This window comes from Narcine bancroftii, chromosome 2 (assembly GCF_036971445.1).
Source record: "Narcine bancroftii isolate sNarBan1 chromosome 2, sNarBan1.hap1, whole genome shotgun sequence".
Classification (NCBI taxonomy): domain Eukaryota; kingdom Metazoa; phylum Chordata; class Chondrichthyes; order Torpediniformes; family Narcinidae; genus Narcine; species Narcine bancroftii.
In genome coordinates, this window is record NC_091470.1 from 151,165,471 (window position 1) to 151,190,044 (window position 24,574).

At 40.8% G+C, this 24,574-nt stretch overlaps 2 protein-coding genes and 1 long non-coding RNA gene across 9 annotated transcripts in view; 2 read left to right on the forward strand and 1 right to left on the reverse strand.

The window, feature by feature from the left end:
* The window catches only part of LOC138754369 (MORN repeat-containing protein 1-like), a 260,124-nt gene extending 246,655 nt beyond the window's left edge, over positions 1–13,469 (reverse strand). For 3 of the 7 annotated variants that reach the window (XM_069918561.1, XM_069918560.1, XM_069918558.1), the window contains exons 1-2: positions 3,028–3,155; positions 1,402–1,473 (exon numbers count right to left, since the gene is read on the reverse strand). In XM_069918561.1, the coding sequence (XP_069774662.1) occupies positions 1,402–1,473; positions 3,028–3,088 (133 nt within the window). In that variant the 5' untranslated portion in view covers positions 3,089–3,155. Of the gene's footprint in view, positions 1–1,401; positions 1,474–3,027; positions 3,158–13,174 lie in introns of those variants that run through there. The other 4 variants (XR_011351710.1, XM_069918563.1, XM_069918562.1 and 1 more) reach the window with 3 other exon arrangements.
* Positions 2,836–3,712, forward strand: LOC138754374 (uncharacterized). Its single transcript, XR_011351726.1, has 2 exons — positions 2,836–3,364; positions 3,495–3,712. It is a non-coding gene; the product is annotated as an uncharacterized lncRNA (long non-coding RNA).
* rer1 (retention in endoplasmic reticulum sorting receptor 1) overlaps positions 13,451–24,574 on the forward strand; it is a 48,704-nt gene continuing 37,580 nt past the window's right edge. The window contains exons 1-2 of the mRNA XM_069918568.1: positions 13,451–13,554; positions 15,878–15,985. The gene's annotated coding sequence lies outside the window, so the exon portion shown is untranslated. The remainder of the gene's footprint in view (positions 13,555–15,877; positions 15,986–24,574) is intronic.

The window sequence follows — 24,574 nt, forward strand, 5'->3', positions numbered from 1 at the left end:
TTTCGCAATCGTATATTAGCCTGTTGTAGTCTGGTTAAAACCTTTTCACGGTTTTGTAAGTGTTCAATGTCGTTTTGGTCCATGACGATGACATCATCTAGGCATCACCCAACTGAGAGCCCATGTAGCAATTTGTCCATTGTTGCTTGAAAAATTGCAGGTGCTGCTGGAATTCTGTAAGGCAGGTGTGTCGAGGTGAATAGAAATCTTGCAGTTTTAGAGGTGCAATCTTTTGTATAAGGCATTACAGGCCATCCTAGAGTAGGACTTAATCTGTACATATGACTGAGCTTTCATAATATTACTATGAGCAGCAGAATTAGTAACTTTCTCTCTCCCTCCACTTTGAATAACTGTTCATTCTTATCAGTCACATGTGCTTTCAATGCCATTCATTACAATACTACGGAAGGAAAGTTACTATAATCAAGAGATTTTTGTGCATTTTCCAACATGGACAAAATTGGCTGTCTGTTTAAACAGAATCTGTTTGTTACTGTTTCAAATTGACATAAAAGATGGCATGGCATTGTGAATGAAGTTTGGGATTTATTCCTCAATCAGTATACACACAACTCGTCAGAGGAGTGTTTAAAAAGCATTGGGAAAGGTAGGTGCTCGTTTAAATTTCTCCATTGGCTAATTAGCTGTAGTCAATAAAGAGAAGATTAAGTGGCATGGCCAGAGTAAAAGTGGGAGGCTGAGACCAAACCTGTGAAGGAACAAAAAGCTTCAGCAAGGAGGTACAGGTTTTTATTTTTTTTATTTTATAGGCAGGGACTGGCAACCAGGGCAGGGATATGCTTCTCTTTCAAAATGTGGATAGTCAAGGAAGCAAACAGTATCCCTAACAACTTCATCTGTGAGAAGTGTATCTGACTGTAGCTCCTTACAAACTTGGGGAATTGGGGCTGAAGTTAGATGAATCCTGGATCATTTGGATGGCTGGAGGGGTGATAGGAGTTACAGGGATGCAATCACGCCAAAGAGAAAGATAGCTGGTGGGAGTATGGAACAAGCTTCCAGCTTAAGTGGTGAAGGTGAGTTTAATTTTAACTTTATTTTTTAAATGGACAGGTACATGTATGAGAGAGATATGTAATGCGTGCAGGTTAGAGGGACTAGGCAGAATAATGGGTTGGCACAGACTAGAAGGGCCAAAAGGCCTGTTTCTGTGCTAAAATGCTCTATGCTCATAATCACTTTGCTATTGGTGGAAGTATGCTGTACACATTTTGGGTGCTCCTTTTCTTGTATTAAACAAAGACCATTCTTCAATGACTCTAAAAGAAGAAAGATCTGGAACATCCAGAGCATATGAAAATATTTTTTCTTTTACAGCTCTTGCTGGACCAGATCATCAAACTAGGTTAGACCAAAGAAGATACACAGAAGTCTTACCATGCTTTTTCCCATTTTTCCATTGTCCCTCATATTTAAAGAAACTGTTTGGATAAATGTAATGACCAAAGCCTGGAAATACAAAATAAAAAGGCAATTTTTAGCTATTGTAAACACTGCTATTGCTAAGTGCACACATTCACAGCTTTTGCTCTTAGTATGCACCTGTCAAATTTGCTGCAGATGCAAAAACAATCTGCAGTTTGAAATTTATAAACAATTGTAAAATTACCAGACAGATTATGGGGATGCAGTTAAAAATTTTTAAACAAAACCCTATTCTGAGTAGGGCAGATGCTAAATTACTGACTTGCAGAACCCTTGATTGTATTCTGCCCTTCAAAAATATTGCAGTTTATCTCCTACCTTGACTGTTCCCAAACTGTCCTCTGATTTGGTATCCAATAACATGAATCTCATGATTCCAAAGCAGCCTCTTTCCTGCTGTTGTCAATTGGTAAGGATGATACCCTTGCATTGTTTTTAGCTACTTTTTTCATACTTTGTCTTGAAAGTCTATTCTGTAAAATCTTTGACTTGCTGTAATACTGCTGTATTTGAGTACAAGTTGACTTGCCCGAAGTCTATGCAAATCCATGCTTTTCATTGTATCTTGCTACAGGTGACAATAGACAATTTGCTCATTGTCAGAATGAGGTCAAACATAAACTTGAGGAACAACACATCTTACTTCTTCCAGACCACTTTAAACTTTATGGCATGGACACTTTTTAAAAAAAAAAAATGTTAATCCACTTGGTTCCACTGTTTCCATCTCTTTACTGACTCTTGTATTTACTTTTCTAATTTTAGTTCCCCCCCCTCCTCAAAAAAAACCTCAATGGTCTTTCCCTCTATCTGGCTCTCCACCTCTCACACCTTCTACACCAGTACCCCATTGCACCTCCCCTACTTCTTTTCATATCCCTTTTTATTGTAGTCTCAATAAAGGTTCCCTACCCAAAATGTCAACTGTCTAGCAACAGCTCATTGTTTGCTCAATAAATTATCCTATTTAATTTAATTTTCATTGGTCTCAAGATGAAGGGGTATAGATTTTGAGCTGAGGTGGAACTCTTTGGGCAGTGCAAATCTTTTTGGATTTTCCAAATTTTATGGATGCTAAATGATTAAATTTTATGTTCGATTGATAGATTTTTTTTGAATGAAAGTGGGGTTGAAGCTAAGATCTGATCAACCATGACCCTATGGAATGGTGCAAAGGGGCTGAATGCCTGATTCTGCTCGCATTTCTTGCCATCTTCTGAGCATCCACTGGCCTTGCAAAAGAAAATTCCACTGATTCAGAACTCTGAAGGCGAAGAAATTTCTCTCGTCTTCACCCTAAAAACCCAACCCTTGTATATGTTTTTAGGATCTCAAGATCTATTGTGTTCTACCCGTTAAGATGTTTCGGCGAGAATAAATAACTGAATGCCAGATATGAGCTGGAGTCACTGATCCAGGAAAGACTCCACATGGAGCAGTCGCTCCGACTACGCCAACGACTGAGAGCGAATGGGTTCATCGCGGCAGCTCATTGGCTGCACTGCCTTGTACCCCGCTGGTACCCCTTGTACCCCGCTGCCTTGAACCCCGTGAGAGCCTCCCCCACCCTCGTCTCACCGTCCCGCAGCTGTTGCTTCACCTCCCCTGTGTAACATCCAGCAGCCGCCGGCGCCGCCATCACTCGGCGGCCCTGGCATCCACAACGTCACCACTCATTGGACGGGCCGTTTCCACGGTTGCTAAGGCACATTCGCCAATCGTGGTTTGAGCTTTCCCGCAGTCGGGGCAGCGGCGGTTCGGCATGGTCCTCCAGAGGCTGCGCCACCTCCTGGCTGCAGCCGCCACTGCCTGCACTTGGCTTGGCATTGGCTCTGCATCCCCTCTCCAGAGAAAAGGAACAAGAGACAGAATTAAATAAAAGCACCATGCTGGAGCTACTCAGCAGGTCAAACAGGTACCTTGATGAAGGGGTCAAGCCCAAAATGTTGGTTATGTGTCTTTATCTTTAAAGAATACCTGTTGAGTTTTACTTCAATCACTGAGTCTACAGACTTTTGTGTTTTGTTGTTGTTCATCCTTCATAGTTGAAGATGACCATGGCTTCAAAGTCAAATGGAAGATTGGAGGCTGTGGGTCCGGAAATGACTGGTGAGGCCGATCTGAGTCCTGAAGGCTCACCCACATGTGGGACACAAGTGGCATTGGATGCTGCCCCAGCCGTGTGCACAGCATGCTTTTGAGTTTTACTAGAGACAGAATTGGCTTGTTTTCTCTCTATTCTGAGTAAAGATTTTCGAACAAAGCATTGACTCTATTTCTCTTTGCACGGTTGTTGCTTGACTTGCTGAGTGTTTTGAGCATTTGTATCCTGAATGTATACAGCAAGTGTATCCTGGTTTTTCTGTTTTTATATCCAATTGTATAGTGCCTTTCAAGTCTCAACTCGTCCAAAGCATTTTGCACCCAATGATGTTTCTTTAATATTGTGTTAAACATAGCAACTGATTGGTGCTCAGTAAGCTCCCACAAACTGGAATTATTTTTTAAATTGACTTTTTTTTCCCCACTGATATTAATTTGGGAATAAATATTCACTTGAACACTGACTTCATTGCTTTTCATTCAGAAACTTCAATGGAATATTAACATTTGCATGAGAGAGCAGAGAGGGCTTTGCGAGCTGTCTTTCAAAAGACCGTGTGGCATTCTTTTGCACACCTGAAATCAGCCTAGCCTTCTGGAATAGGACTTAAATCTACAAAGTTCTGAGACTGAGACAAACAAGTGTAGCTGCCACACAAAGGAGACATTGTTATTGGCAAAAGGATTCTGTCAACCTTGGGATTCTGCCAGTTTTGAATGTATGATCATTTAATTAGACCAAGGAAGAGGAACTGCCAACAGGCTGAATTATCCAGAATTCTCCTTTTCTGTTTATTAAACAGTAAACACCTGAAGTCACATGAGAGACTAAAGATGTTGAAATCTGGAACAACAAACAATCTGCTAGAGGAACTCAGGGAGGAAAGAAGTTGTCAACATTCCAGGCTGGATCCCTTCATCTGGACCTGGAGACAGCTGGAAGTGATTCAGGAAAAAATTCACTTAAGCATTTACAAAAAGTCATTTTCAGTTTCTATGTACATTTTTATTTATTCTTTATGAAAACATTGAAAATAGGGATGACACCTGTTTGAGCATGACTGGGATTCATCTGATTACATTAGTTTGGCTTGCTGTAACACAATGATTAAATTACTCTGGACTGGTCTGCAGAGACCAAAAACTATTGATCCGGAAACAGGAATTGGGATCCCACTATGCCAGCTGGAGAGTTCAAGTAATTAAACACATTTGAATTAATAAAAATGTGTAGCAATAATAGTAACCATGAAACTAGCAGCTTGTTTATTAAAAGCTTGTTATTCATTTACTAATTTCCACCAGAAAGAAAATTGGTCATTTTTCCTTCTCAGGTCGACACTCCTGACCTACCAATGTGGTTGACATTTTCCTGGCCTTTCAAATCTAATAATCCACACATTTCTGGGGGTAATTAGAGCAGGATATTAAAGGTAGACCTTTATAAAATTGACTATATACAGAGAAAGAATTAGAAATAAATCTCCAGAAACTTGGCCAACTCAAGTTGGCAACTGTACAAGTGAGCAAAATGTCCCATCAGAAACAATATTTAGTAGTCATTAGCCACATTGCCTGCTTTTATCAGCACAAACCAGGCATTGCATCTCATTGAATTCCAAAGTGGCCTGTAAATGAAATACACTTTTAAAGTGTAGTCGCCAATGTAATCGATATTGGTGGACGCTTGCCATGCACGATGTGATAATGACCACATAATCTGTGTTGGTAGAGATTAAATAATGGACTGGACAGTGTGTAGCAAATGAAAAATTTTAAGTGCTGCAGAGACTGGAAATCTGAAATAAAAAAACAGAAAATGCTGGAAACACTCAGCAATTCAGACAATTTCTGTGGGGAAAGAGTTGATGTTTCAGATTGAAGATGCTTTGTCGGAACTAAAAACTTAGATCTGTTCCAATTTGAGTACTGCAGCAACAGGTTTATGGAAGATGTAATCCCACTGGCTCTACAGTCAGTGCTTTTCAAACTGACCCCCTATACTTACATTCCACCTTAAGTCATCCCTATGCTATAAATACCATGATGGATAAGGAATTGCTTAAGGTGGGAAGGGAAGGTTAAGACAACTGATTTAGACACAATTGTTACTATTGGGTTTTTGAACATTTTCTTTCCATTTACCTACCACCTTAAGCAATCCCTTACTAATCATAGAGCACCTATGCCATAGGGATTGCTTAAGGTGGAATGTGAGTTTAGGGAGACAGTTTGAAAACCATTACACAAAGTACTGGAACACCTAGACAGCAAAGACAAATGCATCAGGATGCTCTTTATCACTATAGTTCAGTATTTAATATCTCCCTCAAAACTGATCAGCAAACTCTAACCTGGGCCTCAACACCCCACTGTGTAATTGGATCATGGATTTCCTCATCTCCAGACCACAATCAGTGAGGAATAGTAAGACCGTCACCTCTATAATTTCCATCAGTACCAGAGCGCCACAGGGCTGTGTTCTTAGCCCCCTGCACTACCCTACACCTATGACTGTGTGGCTCAGTATGACGGTAACATCTACAAATTTGCTGATGGTAGTGGGTTGTATAAAGAAAGTGATGAGTCACATTCAGGAGAGAGATTAAAAACTGGCTGAATGGTGGACATTAGGAAGGGAAAACCAGAGTTGAATGATCCAGTGATCATTGGGGGAATCAGAAGTGGAGAGGGTGAGTAAATCTAAATTCCTGGGAGTCACTATCTCAGAAGACCTTTACTGATCCCAACATGTGAATGTCATCGTGGGAAAGCACATCAGCAGCCTTTTATTTTCTCAGGAGTTCGTGGATTTTCAGTATGATATCTCAAAGCTTGGAAAACTTCTACAGGTGTGTAGTGGAATATGTGCTGACCAGCTGCATCATTGACTGGTATAAGGGAACCAATATCTCTGAACAGTTAGCCCTGAAAAATATAGTGGACCCAGTTCATCACAGGCAAAACTCTCCACACCATCAAGAAAATCTACATGGAATGCAGCTGTCAGAGAGCAGCAGCAATCATCAAGAATCCACATTACCCAGAACCATACTCTGTTCTCACTGCTGCCATCAGGAAGGAGGTATAGGTGCTACAAGACTTGCACCACCAGGTTCAGGAACAGCTGCTACCCTTACACCATCAGACCCCTAAACAAAAAAAACTCAACCAGAGACTCATTTAAGGACTCTTACTTTACTGATTTTCTGCGTTGGACAGTCAGTTTGTTTACATTTCTCTTTTGTACATGTATCGAGTACAGTCTTTTTCATTACTGATAAATAGAAATTCTGCCTGGCCTGCAGTAATAAATTTCAGAGTTGTATGCAATGTCGTGTGTGTTCTCTGACAATAAATCTGAATTTTGAACTTGGAAAACAAGTTAATTTTATGTTGCAAAGAGAGTGGAAGAAGGATGGATTGGATAAAATGAACCTCTTCAGTAGGATGAGGCCAGGTTGCCCTAGGTCCAAGCTATTCATGAAGTCACCTGGTTGATAATGGATTGATGAGAGGAATTTAACCATAACCATATAACCATACAACCGTTTACAGCACGGAAACAGGCCATGTCGGCCCTTCAAGTCCGTACCGGTTCACTTGAACAACTCCACTAGCTCCTCCTCAAACTCCTGAGGAAGTAGAGGCTTTCTTCATGATGCCATTGGTGTGTTGGTTCCAGGAAAGATCTTCCGAGATAATGAACTACACGAAAGATATTTTGTGAGACGTAACAATTGAGGGGAAAAAAATGAAAATGTTAAAACTATGGAATGCAGAGCTATAAGGAATGCTAAGGGGGTCAGGCAATGCTGGCAGAATCAATATTACATGTGGGTGAGCCTCCCAATCAGGGTCATGTGAAGCCATGGGTTGCAGATGGTGGATAGTTTTTTTTTTACAAGCAGACTCTACAAATTGGAATTTATGGTTGCAAAGCTAAAAACGCTGGCCAGGTGAATCTGCTGATCAATGGCCAGGGTTACCCATCCAGTGTGGACACTGCAACTGAAGAAGGCAACAGGAAACCACTTCAGTATTTTTTCCTTTGTATAATCATGAACCCAACATCAACTATGGTCTCAGCTCAACGATGGAGCCTCCACTGAAGGAGAACGGGGAGGCAACAACTATAATTCGGAGAGTCAGAGACTGTGACGGATGGAGAGATGTGATCGCCCACGCCGAACAACAAGGCACCTGAATGATGGAGCAGAAAGTGTGTTATCCAAAGCTTTGAAATCAATATTGAGTCTGGATGGCTGCAATGTGTCCAGACAGAATGAGAGGTGCTGCCTCTTAAGCTTCTACTGTGTCCTTGTATAATAGAAGGTCAGAGTGGGGATGGGATGGAGAATTAAAGTGGCAGGCAACAGGAATTCCAGGGTCAATGCTGTGGACTAAAATACAAGTGCTCTGTAAAGTGGTCACCTGATATGCTTTTGGTTTCTCCAATCCAGTATGCTAGATTGGAAGGAGAATTGATATTTCATCTGGAAGGGTATCTTTGGTTCCTGGATGATGTAAAAGGACTGATATTGAACCTCTTATGTTTGCATGGGAAAGTATTAAGAAGGGCAATGGTCAGAGGAAATAGGAGAGTGAACCAGGAAGTAGTGAAGGGAACCTTCCAATCAAAATGATGAAAAATGTCTCTGGTACTGAAATACCATTGAACTTTAAATATCGTGAATGGAATGCTGCACTCACTGTCATTACTGGTAATAATACATTGATTTAGAGAGGGCAAGAGGCCAAGTGGATCAGGAATTCTGCAGACAGCAGGAAGGGACCAAAAGTTTTGGATGAAGACTCCTGGATTAAAGAAAACCAGCCACAGAATTGGAGGTGGCAGAAGAAAGCTTGAAATTTGTGAAAATGTCGGGACAGAGGCTTCTGCTGAGGCCTGATCATTCACTATCAGGTGGCGAAAACACAGCAGAAAGTTACACTAGGGGGAGAGATGGGGTCAGAGGAAAGTGAAAGAGTAAGGGATCTAAAGGGCATTGGAATTCTAGAGCTATTGGAGTTTACAATGTTTGATGTCAGAAGGAAGAAAAATGTCTGCTGCTGTAGCACGGAAGTACAAGTGGAACTGCTGACAGTTTTGAGTGGAATTAAGTGGTGTTGTTGAACAAACAAGTGAACAGCATGCCGGTACTGACACAAAGCTACAGTCTGGTTCTGAGGAGTGACAAGAACATAAGATAGTTTGAACACACCTATGGTCCTGAGTGAATTCAAATTGTGAAGGGTGGAATTTCAGTCAGAAATGTAGACTAAGTTGGATTATTTATCAATGAAAGAAAAGTGGCCATAGAAGAAAGTTTTGGTTAATATGTTCTTGAAGTCGAGAAACAAGGCAAAAGAGGCAGGCAGATATCCCACCAGAGGAGCAGGGCTTCCTCAAGATTCACATTCTTCACATTTGGTGGAGAACTATAGTTCTTTCTCAAAAATGTCCTGGGACCTCTTGTGTTCATCTTGGAGTACATGGTTGGAGTTTTTGTACGCAATTCAAAACCTATGGCTGCACCACTCTGTTTCTCAAGAGCCTGTTTAGGGAGTGGGTCTGTAGTCTTTGAATTTGTGCATAGAGTGGGCCTATTGCGGGTCTCCTCCCCATAATCACCTCCTTCAAGATGCTACCTAAGCTTCTGCTGCAGCTTGTAACCTCTGAATCAACCTTGCCCACCCACAACCAGCAATCCCTGCCACATGGCTTGACCTTGTCTCTTCAAATAGTGGCAGAATAGTCTAATAATAGGTTTACAAGTGTACAATGCACATCCTGAGAACTCATTGCTGTATCTGACCCAAGGATCGACAACGAGATAGACAACAGACTCGCCAAGAGTCTAGAAAAACAACCAACTGAAAAACCTCACAAAGATTAGCATATACAGAGCCGTTGTCATACCCACACTCCTGTTCGGCTCCGAATCATGGGTCCTCTACCGGCATCACCTACAGCTCCTAGAACGCTTCCACCAGCGTTGTCTCCGCTCCATCCTCAACATTCATTGGAGCGACTTGATCTCCAACATCGAAATACTCGAGATGGCAGAGGCCAACAGCATCGAATCCACGCTGTTGAAGATCAAACTGCGCTGGGTAGGTCACGTTTCTAAAATGGAAGTCCATCGCCTTCCCAAGATTGTGTTATATGGCGAGCTCTCCACTGGCCACCGAGACAGAGGTGCACCAAAGAAGAGGTACAAGGACTGCCTAAAGAAATCTCTTGGTGCCTGCCCCATTGACCACCGCCAGTGGGCTGATATCGCCTCAAACCGTGCATCTTGGCGCCTCACAGTTCGGCAGGCAGCAACCTCCTTTGAAGAAGACCGCAGAGCCCACCTCACTGACAAAAGACAAAGGAGGAAAAACCCAACCCCAACCCACCAATTTTCCCTTGCAACCGCTGCAACCATGTCTGCCTGTCCCGCATTGGACTTATCAGCCATAAACGAGCCTGCTGCTGACGTGGACATTACCCCTCCATAAATCTTTGTCCGCGAAGCCAAGCCAAAGAGAAGAGAATGCACATTCTGTGTAGTGGCAACATCCCAAGAAGAGAAATCTGTAATTTGCACACATCTATTTCGTACAGCAATTGCACAAGTTCTGCAAGAATATATTTTCATGTTACTATTAATGTCAAAGAATTGCTTCTCATTGATTTATCACTACATCATTATAGTGTGAATGGCTTTGTAAATTTTGCTCAGTTAGTAATTAACTGCCAACAGACTCGTGTTTTGCTGTGATCAACTGCAGAAAATTGATTAAAAACCTTGTGAAAGAATTTTTGGGAACTGGGAAGGCCACTGTATCCAAACAGGTCTGAGCTTTTAACCCCACCTCTTCCCCAGGCTTGTAAAAAAAAGACAGCCTAGTTGTCCCTTTGACCTTGGGTTCCCCTTTCTTGATAAACTTGTCCATGATTTATTTAAATTGCTTCAGCTGAGAAAGTTGTGATTGACTTTCCCTCCACCTAATATCTTGGGTTCAAATTCCAAGGATCACAAATTAAAACAATCTCCACATAAATCATTGCAGAAAACCTTGCATTTATGTTGCACTTTCAGTGTCCCAAAATTCTTTACAGGGCACCCCGTGTTGGATTATAGCAAGCATTTCATGCATATTATGCAAAGTCTCTAAACCAGTGTTCATATACTCTTTATCTGCACAAGCTAATCTGTGGACCATGCCCCCAGCCAGGGGCGCCCAGGTTCTAAAGTTAGGGGACTAAGCACGTAAAAAAAAGCGCCACGACACATGCCAGATGGTTTCAGTGGTTGAATGGAGGGTTGCACTGATTTTTTTTAGTGGTGTCGGGGAGGAAGGGGGGGGGGTGGCAGTGGCATTTGAATGGGGAGGGGATGGCGGTGGCGTTGGGGTGGGGGGTGGGAGGCACCACTTTTGACTCACCAAGAGTTGCTCCCCCTGCACCCCACCCCCAGCTATGCCACTGCCCACAGCTCTGCAGTTCGGAAGAGATAGATCCTCTACTAAGATGAAATGTCAAATGAACTAGAAAGCAGAGAGGTGTGAAGTGATGGATTAGAGAAAATGCATCGACAAGGAAAGAGAGAATTCTCTGAATATGGAGGAACAGTGAGACCTTGGAGTGTTTGTTCCTAAGTCTTACTCAGATTTACAAAGTGCCTGAAAGTGTATATGAAAAGCTGTGAATTGCAGAACTGCTGGAAGGTGGGCAAATGATGAGAAGCTGGAGGGACACATCCAGAGAGGGAAGTGGACATTCAACATTTCAGATCAGGATGTTTTATTGGTACAGTCGAAAGTGGGATGAGTTTGGATAGGTTTTTTTTAATCCATTACAGACATCTTTCTCATAACTCAATGCTGTGCATGGTCTTGCCACTGCTGATGCATAGCCTTGCATTAACAATTTTAACAGCCAGCTCTTAAAGGGATGCGTCCCAATGCATACAATTCTCATTCAGCATTAAACTTTTACAGCAATGGAAACAGACCTTTTGATCCATCTTGTCTTTGCTGATGAATAGGGGAATGTTTATTTTCTGAATTAATTAATGCTGAAGTGATGGGAGAGGTTGAGAATGTGTTATAAGGATAGAGGGATCAGGGCAGAACACAGGGCACAGGACAATCTTGTGCCAGTCTGCTTGCTCCTGTGCGGTGAAGGAAAAATTGATGGTCTCTTTAAGTGTGGAGGCACAAATAGGATGTGCAGAGAATAGTCTCCACTTGGCTGCATGGGACCAGCTCCAGTTACATGCAAGAAGCTCAAGAACATGCAGGACAAATCAGCCCTCAAATGGTACATTCATTCCTTCCACCTTTGGTGCACAATGGTTGATGTGTGTACAAATTTGCCTGCAATTATGTGTCTAGACTATTCTGACAGCACCTCCCAGACCCACAACAAATTCCATTGTCTATAATTCCTGATTACCCTCAAAAGTCATGATTAAATTAACCTATTTGTCTCCAAGTAAAAATCCCATATAGATCAACATGTTTTATCACCACTAAGGTTACAATATAGTGCTAATCTTATTTTTTTTAAATAATGGTGTTACATTTGCTATTCTCCAGTGCTCTGGTACTTCTGAACCAAGAACATTGGAAGATTGATTTCATCCAATTGTTTGCTATATCTCAAAATGCATCTCATCCATGATTTCAAAATGTCCCTTTGGCTGTTCATTCCCCGCCCACCCACCCCCTCCCCCCACCCACCCCCTCCCCCCACCCACCCCCTCCCCCCACCCACCCCCTCCCCCAACCCCTCCCCCCACCACCACCACCATTGATGCTGTTCGACTACTGAGTTCCTCCAGCAGTTTAGTTTTTCTTTCTCCAGATTTCAGCATCTGCAGTCTCTTATGTCTTTGTTCATTCTTGATGACTTACTACTTTAAACTAAGCCACTTTTTCCAATTCCTTATTTTTGCCCTTATTGGGCCTCACTTGTCCATGTACCACTCTTAACACTCACAGACACTTAAAATTTCCTCAATTATCAGGAAGATGTATCAGCCACTTCACTTTATGAGAAGACTGAAGCAGTCAAGACGACCAGCCACCATTATGTCTGCCTTCTATAGGAGCTCTATCGAGAACATCCTGGCTGGCTCTATCTCAGGGTGGTACAGTTCCTGCACAGAAATAGATCAGAGGTGAATCCACAGGACCATAAGAGTGGCAGAGATGATCACTGGAGTGCCCCTCTCCCTTCCCCCCCCCCCCCCTAATCAAAGTGATCTACCAGAATTGTTGTCTGAAGAGGGCATGCAAAGTCACTGAGGACACACATCAGATTTCAGCTGCTCCCAGCAGGGAAAGAGGCACTGGAGTATCGGAGCCAGCACCACCAGGCTGAGAAACAGCTTCTTCCCACAGACTGTGAGACCGCTGAACGACCAAAGGAACTGCTCACACTAACCTTCTGAGGCTCTAATAGTCGTGAAACAACGTTTATTTGAATAGATGAACACTTATCCTGCAAATATGCTGTTTGTCTGCGCACGTGCTATGTCTGGTTGTGTGTCTGCGTGTTTTGCACTGAGGATCGGAGGAGGTTCTCCTTGTACAATCAGATGACAATAAACTTGACGTAACATACCTTGATGAAGGGCTGAAGCCTGAAACGTTGGTTATGTGTGCTCTATAAAGGACACTGTCTGACCTGCTGCGTTTCCCACCATTATTTTTACTTCACGCACGGTGCCTGCAGACTTTCGATGTTTTGCTTTGAACTTAACTGACACTTGTGTACCTCCAGGAAGCTTTTGGATTGGCGTCAGCACGGGACTGGACGTCAATCATTCTCCACCCAAGGAACTTGCTGAAGGAGGAACTGCAAGGCTTCTGGACCGTGTTCGATCGATAGGCCCATCGATGTTCGCCGACAGCAGCTAGGTGGGTCTGGGCGGGAGCGGGAACGAGGCCGTTGTGACGTGACAGTTGGGGAGTGGAAGCCGTGGCGAGCGAACGGTAACTCAGGTGAGAGTGGTTGGGGATGTGAGCGCGTCGAACGGCGGAGGATGCTTCAGCCGGGCAGCACGGTTATAGGTTATGTGACCCTGTTGAGTGGGGGGCTCCGTCTCCGGCCTCTCGTCGCGCCTTTTTTTTCGCCTCCGAGAGACGTCAAGGCCTTGGACCGATCGAAAGATCGGACTTTGCCGGCGAGGAGCGTAGTGCGCGCTGGGACCTGTAGTTCTGGGTGCTGGCCGCGTGGAGGCTGGTCAGTGGCTGACGTCATCCTGGAACACCAAGTCCCAGTGGGCACCTGGACGGCTGCAGAGTCGTTTCCTCCGAGCTTGGCTTGCCAACGTCATTGAATGAAAGTTGAGTCTCTTTGCGCCCAGGTTTGGTTGTGCCGATTTGGAGCACCAGTTGGAGTTGAAGGAATGGGGTCAGATTCCCCAGATGAAGATGGCGGTGATGTCGTCCCAGTGTGGGGAAATACTTATTGATGCCATGTCGGTGAAACTACAGTTACCGCAATGCCCCGCGATTCCACAGTTTGGATGGGTGATCGGTTACCTCTCTTCACAGGGTTGCTTCCAACTCGTGTCTCTGTAAACTTTCATCTTTGGAACTAAAGGCTGCCGGCCCAAGTGGACTGTTTGCAGATGGCAGGTGCTTCCTTTCGCGATGTAATGAGTTTTGGCTTTCAATTTCGGCGAAAGGCCGTTTTCTGCTGTCAAGTATTTTAAATGTGAAACTACTCACTCTATTGCAGTCATTCTACTATGAGAGAAGGTTATGATTTTGCATCGAATCACACAAAATCATGGTAAACTATTGACCTGACACCAGCACTAGTTTCCAGCCAATATCAGAATAGCCAGAATGCTCTCCTGTAGAGGTTTTTGAGAGTCTTTAATGACATTATGAATCTTCGCAAACACCTCACAAAGTATAGCCATTGGCCAGCCTTCTTCATGATTGTATCAACATGAAGGCTCCAGGACAGATCCTTGGAAATGTTTACACCCAGGAATTGGAAGTTCTTAATCCTCTCCACTACTAAGCCCTCGATGAGGACAGGATTGTGTTCTCCTGAAATCCACAATCATCTCCTTGGTTTTGCTTACGTTGAGTGCAAGGTTGCTTAATGACTGGTATAAACATTAGTCTTAACTTTCCAATTTTTTTTTACTATTCCCAGCTATGTTTTGTTGATTTCATAGCACCGAGATTAAGGTATTGGAAAGTACAAAAACAATTTAGGCTTTTGGTAAGTATTACATGTAATTTAGTCATGCATAGACCAGAGAATATCAAATTTTATCATGGCATATGCTGAGTTAGTTGATCACAGACAAAATTACAGTTAAGATACAATGACTAAAATTGGCTTGAGCCTGAGAGGGACAAGACACATAACTTTTAAATGCCACCCATTGATTTTTGTTGGACTCGTGCCCCAGAAAGAGCCAATGCCTTTATCAGTGGGAAAATAAGATTTAAAAATGTATATTGAATCATCGTGTGAAATTTATACTGAAGGCCTTTTAGATATCAGAATTCTTTCTTTCCACACCCCCTCCAAAAGTGCTCAACTCCTTATTGGTCCTTTTCTGATCTCTTAATAGCTTAGAGTGCTGATCATGGAAAAATTGCACTTTTAAGGGTCGGGTTCAATATTTAAAATTATAACATCATTACCACATCTTGAGTGCAATGGGATTTTGCAATGAAACCCTCAGAATGTTAATTGAAAGTTGACAAATATTTTCCTCTTACTGCACTATGCAATTTAATTTACTTAAGACAGATATTGAAAGGAAGCTTCGGGAATTTCATTCTTTTTTCCAATAAATTACTACAGCAAAATCATATGCCTCTACTTTGCTGATTGTTTCATTTATCCTATGTGCTTGTTCTTTTTCCAATTTTCTTTATCTGCAGCAATCTTGCAAATAGATTCGTATGTATTAATGTGACATTTACCTTTATCATTAACATATGTTCTGTATTGATTTTAAAATTAATTTAAAACCTGTTCTTCTCGATTCCTAATCACTTTAAATTCTGGGAACCTTTTGTGGGGGGTGGGGGTGGTGATATTTTAATATCCAGTGTGGGATTTCTAAAAGCAGGTTCGTTTTCTGGTGTAACGTTCAACAAAATCCCTCTCTAACAAATCAGATCAGCAGGTTTCATTTGATTTTTTAGTGACGTTGTGCACAAATTAATTGCTTTAGCTATGAAGATTGGCTGGGTTTGGGTGTTTTGTTGAAACTTGTTAGAATATTATAAATACAATAGTTCATATGAGAAAACATTCATTTTCCTGCTTTTCTGTAATCTTCTAAAGGGAAAATATGTGCTACAAAGATTGAATTGGACTTACCTGGGACAGTTTGGGTGGAAACTCTCACCGTGCAAGCAGACAAAAAAATTGGGTGACACAGAATTATTCAAGGTAAGAATTTGTCTGGGAAGAAATTGTAGATAACTTCTAATTGCTTTGAATTTTACTGAATCTTGTTGTAAAGTAGTATTCTTAGTCCAAACATTCATGCATATTACTCCATTTTACATTTTGTATCCTGCGCAGATAGCTATGCTGGTATCTCGGCAAGATGTTCTGTCTGCTTTCAAAGCCAATAAACCTTTTTATACAGTTAATTTTCTCATTACATCTGTGAAATCTTACTGTACAATGCAGATACTGGAAACCTGAAATAAATACAGTATGCAGGAATATTCAACTGGGTTAGTGGTGTCTGAAAAGAGGAGTTAATGTTTCAAGTCAAAGACTGTTCAATAGAACTATGAAAGAGACCAAGCATGTTTATTTAAAGTTGCAAAGAATTTGGTGGAGGGATAGATTGTGAAGGGAATAGAGTAGACCCTTGTACATAAGAGTTGTTCCCTTTGGCCCTTCTATTCTTTGCTTTCTTTTGCCTAGTTCCACTGTCCTGCATCCAGTCCATAGCCCTCCATACCTCTCCCATCCATGTACATACCAAATTCTTCTTAAATATTAAAATTGAGCTTTCATTCACCACTTCAGCTGGCAGCGTGCTCCATAGTCCCATCATTCCACTCCTCTTGCATTCCATCCACCCCCCACCCCCACAATCCCAAACACTTCCATCAAATCTCCCCCCACTCCTCCCCATCCCAGGGAACAAAGTCCCAACCTGTTCAACCCTCACCCCACCCCCCGCAACCCAACCCCCTAAGTCTGGACAACACCCCAACAATCCCCTCTGCACTCCCCCTGTCCCACTGACTTTCCTTCTGTAATAAGGTGACCAAACCTACACACAGCACTTCATATCTGGTCCCACCAATGTCCCACATAACTCCACTACAATATCCCAACTCCCACATGAAGGCCAAAGTACTAAAAGCCCTCCCCACATTCCCACTTCATATCAATAAAATCTTTTTAATTAATAATTTGCTTATAATACAAGGTTTCAGCATGTCTTGCAAGTTCCTAAAGCACTTTAAAGGAATAAAAGATTTATTATAAGTTATCTCAGAGGGCTTTGTCAAAAATTTCTTATTCTGGAGCCAGTAGATGTCTCAGCAGGGTCTAAATTGCTGTTTCTGATGTAGGTTGTGATTTTATACACAGTCTGATTAAAATTGCTGTACTGCAATATTTTCTGGGCATTTAAAATGCAAGAAACTTTGCAAATATGTGCTGAAAATGTCCAACAATTAGGCAACAGGCATATGTGGAAACTGTCAGCAAAGGAGATGAAACTTTCAATTTCTGGATGAGAACAGAAAGCTGTGTCAGTCTGGAAAAAGAGGGGAAGGTAGAGACTTGACCAGGACTGAAATAAGGGCTCTGGTATGCATACCACAATAGGACAGGCATCCATATCTACACCTCTGTTTATAGAGGAGGTGAATGGATTTTTTTTTTAAAGTTGTTATAAAGGAGATCAAGTTCAGTTCAGAGGGACTGGTGAGCCCTCTGTTGAATAAAGTGATTAGAATTGTAGAGAAAAACAAGGTGATCAAGAATGTAAGTGGGAAATGACAGGACAAGAGGAATAAGAATGGTCTCTGACACCATGATTCTCCTTGTGCATCTTAATGAGGAGGTGGAAGCAATATGCTTAGTTGGGGAATTGAGAAGGTGGCAAAGCTCTGCATGCCAAACTGCATGAGTTTTTCAAGCTCTGCTGGGGCCAAGGAAAGCTGCCTCAGGGCTTTTGTGATGCCATCATCATCACCCTGTACAAAAACAAAGGCGAGAAATCAGACTGCTGTGGAGGAAAGATCTCAGAGGAAATTAGGGACACAAAGGATTATATTAATTGGTTTGTTTGTGATATAGAGAGTGTGTGAGGTACAAGGACTGCCTAAAGAAATCTCTTGGTGCCTGCCACATTGACCACTGCCAGTGGGCTGATATCGCCTCAAACCGTGCATCTTGGCGCCTCACAGTTTGGCGGGCAGCAACCTCCTTTGAAGAAGAGCGCAGAGCCCACCTCACTGACAAAAGACAAAGGAGGAAAAACCCAACACCCAACCCCAACCAACCAATTTTCCCCTGCAACCGCTGCAACCGTGTCTGCCTGTCCCGCATCGGACTTGTCAGCCACAAGCGAGCCTGCAGCTGACGTGGACATTACCCCTCCATAAATCTTCGTCCGCGAAGCCAAGCCAAAGAAAGAAAAGAAGAGAAGAGTTGTCAGTAAATTGCCTTTTTACTTCTGTGAGACAGAGATCAGTTGGGTAAGCAACAGCCCTGCCCCCTTTTTTCTGCAGACTCAATGACCACATTAATCGTGGTCTTTAGCAAATGGAATGCTGTAAGTTTGGAGGAGTTATGTTAGAGTGAGTAAGGGCTAACCCAAATGCTTGGGAAATTTAAAGATGATCGATGACCATTAGCATTGAACAGAGAATAAGCAAGGCTCCAGGTGGATGTGGTATTTTAAATTGAAGAGAAAGTCTGCAGTTCATATTGAAAAGTCCTAACTAAAAGACCGAGGTGGAGGTTTTGAAAGGAGAGTTCAGTGTCATGTTGAGGTTAGAATCCATTAAAATAATTTTTTAAAAAAAGAAACTATGGCTACAAAGCTGAGAGCTGATCACTTGGGATCAGAAGGAATAGTGAGAAGCCAAGATGAGAGGGGTGGTGGGGGTGGGGGGGGGGGTGTCAAAACAGAAGAGTGATAATTGCCTTTCATTTCAGATCTACTGCATCAATTTATATCTGATAGTTTGAACCTTGTTTTATTTTTGTTCCCCCGTCCTAGGTCACCTATATACATTGACACTAGGCAGATTGTAAACAACAAGCCTTTATCACCTCTACCTCTTGTATGATTTGGTTTCATTTGGTCTTTATTCTATCAGAAACATTGCTTGTGCTCTGTCCGCCAGTTCTCCTTCGCTGCATCTTAAAAAGAGTTTGATTGCTATCTTGCCTCAATCTTTGATCTGAATAGTTAACTGTTTTTCTCTCTCCTGAGTTTTGCTTGACCAGAGTGTTTTGAGCACTTTTGCATTTATTTCAGATTTTCAGTGACTTCTTTTTGCTTTTTGACCTCAAATACTAATGGTCTACCATTCCATTTTATTGAGAAAGCTCTTACTTGATTAGGTTATGGCAACTGTTGGTTTTGGTTATGGGGCTGAGACTCTGCTTAATTAGTGCTACTTGTCCACATGAAGTAGCGATGTTACATGTCCATTGTCAGAGGGTGCAGAACACCAAATAGTAACTTCTAATCTTTAGGATATGTATTTGCCCAGGAAGATAACAAGCTATATTTAAAATCAAGGTATCTCGTGAGTTAGTGAACCTCTTGTAAAAGGTGAAAAGCATTACAGCTGAATGCATAAATCGCAACCCATTTGTTGTGCAGGACAATGCTGTAGAATGGAATCAAAGAGCAAGCCCCCTAGGTGGTATCTTAAACTAACTGAACAAGGCACAAAAATAATTAAATTTTGTGGCAACTTTCACAAGCTCTTGATGTACTAGATTGTTTTACTGCCAATTAAGTACTTTTAGAACTATTAACTCACTGATTTGGATAAATGTTTTAATTTAAGGCAATAAAGATAAATTAACAAAGGATTGTTGAAATGCCTTAAACAATTAAGCCACAATAGTGAAATTAATCTATGCTTTTAAAAGGCAAGAAGGTTAAAATTTTAGGGGAGGAAAAATTGGGGGGGGTGGGGTAATATAAGTGAAAATTAATGAAAGATTTTTTTTTTCTTAAACAGATTGATGGCCAAAAGAGGGCTATGAAAATCTGTAATATGGTGAATACTACGCAGTCTAGTAAACAAGTACAAACAAAGTCAAAAGGGTTAAATAACATTTGCTTTTAGCTCAAAGATCTGAAATGCCAAGAATAATTTACTGCGTTCAGTTTTCAATTTATGTCAGTTCAAATTTACCTGAATGATGCTGGTTCCTGAACAGAATTATCTTGAATAGAGTTCCCTCAAAAAATGATTGAAGGTTGCAATCGTGAAAGCAATTGGTAATTTAAGAAAAAATGTGCTTGACATGTATTGCACAGAAACTAATTGTTTCATTTCAATCAGGGTTATTGTGCAGGCTGTATTCAAGTTTATTCCTCATCTCACGTATAAGTATTATGATACAGTTAGCTGAAACTGGGATTTAACTCATTTTGCATTTTTGAAAACTTTTATTTTGGTGCTCTCTTAGCAGCTTTTTAATTCCAATGAAGAAAGTTAAATTTTGCTTAGATAGCTCACTTAATTTATAACTGTTTCCTGCAATTATTTTAGTGAGCTTTCTTCCTTGGGTGACTTTGAAAACTATCTGGTACAATCATTCAACATTCCTTACTTTTGTGCTGTGCATTAAAGCTACTAAAGAGGACATGGTACTGCATGTAAAGACAGTCAAGATTTGGATTGTAGCTTCTGCAGCCCCTGAGATACACTATTGAAATAATTTTGCCTTGGGTTGAAAATGTTTTTTTGAAGAAATCTTTGTGAGGAACCTGATTCAGTTCCTGCTTAGTTTAGTAATGGTCTTCATGTCCATTTTGAATGTGAATAAATAATCAAAATTTTTGCTCTTAATGACCACTTGCTAAGTAAGCCCTTGCTGTAAAAGTGTGTTTGCCTCCTGAGAGCTTGATTTGCTGTGGTCATAATGTCCCACACTGCAAATATTGAACAATGGCATTTGTACAGTGGAGATGTTCATTATCTTTATCCCTGCTGTACATTTAAACATCAATTGTATTTGGAAATCATTCCCCAAGTGCTTCCTAAGATGGGGTCTGTAGAGTAATGATTTCTGTGATCTTATTTTCGATTCTTGAACTAATTTGACGACTCCCCTGTCATTTATATTTTATTCCTGTGGTCATGAATTCAGTGCTTTTGCTCTTGCAACTTGAATGCTACCTGTAAGGCCATATGCCAAAAGCAAGTTTCACTCTTTATAGGTGTTTGATCTCGGTTCTTAAAATATCAGTTATCTTGCTCTGCCTTTTTAATGAGTGTCATGTGAGTTTAAATAGATTAAATGTATCTGACTGCCATCTATACAGGAAAAATTTATATTATTAATCAAGATAATCGATTGCTTGTTTCTCCATGAATTTAGATCATGACTGATCTGTTTAGTAATTTTTCGACTTGCCTTGGCCAAAAACAACATTCTAAATATTAAAATTTTCATTTTCGGATATCAACTCTTTGGTGCAAGGGATCAAAGTTTTAATTCCCTTTGTGCAAAGAGATGCTTCCTGCTATCTCTCTGAATGACCAGCAAACAATTAATCTATGTCTACCCTCTTAAATCTTAATTATCTTAAACTCAATTATATGATGCCTAAAATCACCTTTATTATTAATACTGCATGAGATCACAGTTTGACACATTTTTAGCTCCAGTTTCATTGAATTTGTCAGTGTATGATATAATGTACTGAAACAATGCTTTGTTTGAGCTAGATGAACTTTGTAAAACTGTTTGTAATAGATGCTGTTTGTCTTGTTCAGAATTGCTCTTGAATCACAGTTCTATAACCCAGGTAAAATATTGTGAATGAGTTTTTCAATCAGAGTGTTCCATCTGCTGTGTTGCTTTGAGTGAATTTGAAATTTTATAGGATTTGCCAAAAGTTATTGCCTAAATTGTAATAGCTGCAGTACCTCCATAATGTTTGGTACAAATACTTTTTTTCCTTTATTTACCTCTGCACTCTACAGTTTTCAATTTGTAATCCAACAATTCAAATTTGATTTTTTTTTTAAATGCACATTCCCTGAAGAGCTCAGGAGTTCACCATCCAATGCCTGGAGGTTGATATCTGATTCCAACCTTGATGAGAGGGAGGGGGTAGATTAGGTTTTTTTTCCTTTTTTTGACACAAATAACTTGGTAAATGGTTTTAATTATGTACACTAATGATGTTAATTGCTTTGTTTTTCATATGAATAGGCAACTGGCTAATGCTGTTATATTATTCTTTCTGATTTTCTTTACATGTATATGAAATGACTGGTTATATATCTCATTGAGTTTAATATATAAACTTGCATACAAAATTCAATAAAAATATTTTAAAAAGAAAAGATGCCCAATCCATATTTTATTCAAAGTTATTTGTACACATTGTGGTTTGATCATGTAGTAATTACAGCACTTTTTATACATTGTCCCCTCATTTCAGGGCACCACAATATTTGGGACATTTGACTCCACGGGTATTTGTGAGGACTCAGGAATGTTTAATTGCTTCATTGGTGCAGGTATAAGAGAGCTAGGCTTACTTCTAAGCTTTTGATCACCTTTGAAGTCTATGGTTGCTATTTTTCAAAATGAGGACCAAAGTTGTGCCAATGAAAGTCAAAAAAGCTGTTATGAGGCTGAAAAAACAAAAATAAAACAGTAAGAGACATCTTTGGATCATCTTTGGATAAACCTTTGGATTACCAAAATCAATTGTTTGGAATATCACCAAAAAGAAAGAGCATACTGGTGAGCTCAGTAATCGCAAAGGGGCTGATATTCCAAGGAAGACCCCCACGCTAATGACAGAAGAATTCTCATTATAATGAAAAAAAATCCCCAAGCATGTGTTTGATAGATCAGAAACATTCTTCAGGAGGCAGGTGTGGATATGTCAATCATTACTGATCGCAGAAGATTTCGTACTGCAAGATGCAGTGGTGCATCATGGCAAAGGTGATATGATTTGGATCTTGGGCAGTTCCTTTACACCTTCACACTTTGCTCTTGCCATCACTCTGATACAGGTTAATCCGTCCACAAGATCTTTTTCCATAATTCTGCAGTCTTTTAAATATTTCTTGGCAAACTCTGGCCATCTTTTCTGTTGCTAACCAGTGGTTTGCTTCTTGCAGTGTAGTAGCCTCTGTATTTCTGTTCCTGAAGTCTTGTGCAGACAGTAATCTTTGACATATCCACAACTGCCTCCTGAAGAGGGTTTCTGATCTGTCAGACAGGAGTTTTGGGTTTTTTTTTCATTATGATGAGAATTTTTCTGACATTACCAGTGGAGAATACTAGTCCTTACTGATTACTGAGCTCACCAGTGTGCTCTTTCTTCTTAATGATGTTCCAAACTGTTTATTTTGGTAATTCTAAGGATTGGGTGATGTCTCTTCCTGTTTTATTCTTGCCTCATAATAGCTTCTTTGACTTTCATTGGCACAACTCTGGTCCTTGTGTTGAAAAATGGCAACTACAATCTCCAAAGGTGATCAAAAGCTCTCTTATCGTGCACCAATGAAGCAATTAAACATACCTGAGTCCTCACAAACACCCGTGGAGCCAAATGCCCCAAACATTATGGTGCTCTAAAATGAGGGGACAATGTCTAAATAGTTCTGTAGTTCCTAATGGTCAAACCAAAATGTATGTCAATAACCTTGAATAAAATCTGGAATGTGCACTTTAATTACATGTAAATTGCTGTCTTTGTCATAAACCTTATGGAGGGCACTGTATATTTGTGTTTTATTATGGTGCATTCTTCCTATCATTTAATCCTTTCACTTTTGCTGATTATGTGCCCTGTCTCCCTAATGGAGAAATTACATTCTTTTTAAAAAAAAATCTAAATATTGTATGGAACCATGTCAGATACTTGCACAGTTGATCTTTCTCCTTTATTTCTTTGGATACTCTATTCCTCATCTCATTCTCTCCTACACAAAGCCTTGCTCCTTTTTCTGAATCCATTTCATTACTTGGGAATAGCCTTAGGCTCAGGTCTGAAACATAGGCAATATATCTTTGTCTCCTATGGACATTGAAACGACCGGCTGAGTTCCTCCAGCATTTCGGTGTGTTTTCACTACAATCACAATGTCTGGAGATTTTTGTGTTTCACGCAATAGCCTGTTGTTATCTGCCTTGCTTTCTTGCCCTGTCCTAGTGGGCTTTTTCTGTTCTCTATGGTTCCCATCTGGTTGTCCTGTATTCTTGGTTGAGTGCTGGTGCAGTGTGTTATTTTCTGTTTGTTATGCTGGTCACATTCTTTCATATCAGTTTTTGTTTTAATTTTTTTCCTCAAATCGCGATCTTTAGTTATTGAAACCTCCATGTGGTCCTGTTTGTTCCTAGATTTTAAGTAATCCCCGATTTTATTTATCTAGCTTCATTTTAGACGAAGATAATGTGTAGACATTGGATTATTGCTAACCATGTGTCATTCATCAGTGCTTTACAGTGATTTTAGGAAGACCAGGTTTCATTTTTTGTCTCCTTTAAAAGCTGGCACCTATGGCAGTGATAGACTTCCTTGATGTTGTGGAGTGTCAGTTTACAATCTCTTGACACAGCCGAGATGGCTACCATTGAGTAAAGAAAAATGGAAGGGTGATATAATTGGACTATTCCCTGAAAATTGTTTTTTCTCATCTACCAGCTCAAAGGATCAGAATTAAAATCCAGCACAAAAAAATAGTTGAGTGCTAGTAAAGTTTTGCCGTCACTTTTTTTTTTAAACCTTGACCTTGTCATGGGTTAGCAGTGTGCAAGAACTAGGGTTGCACATTTTTTTTT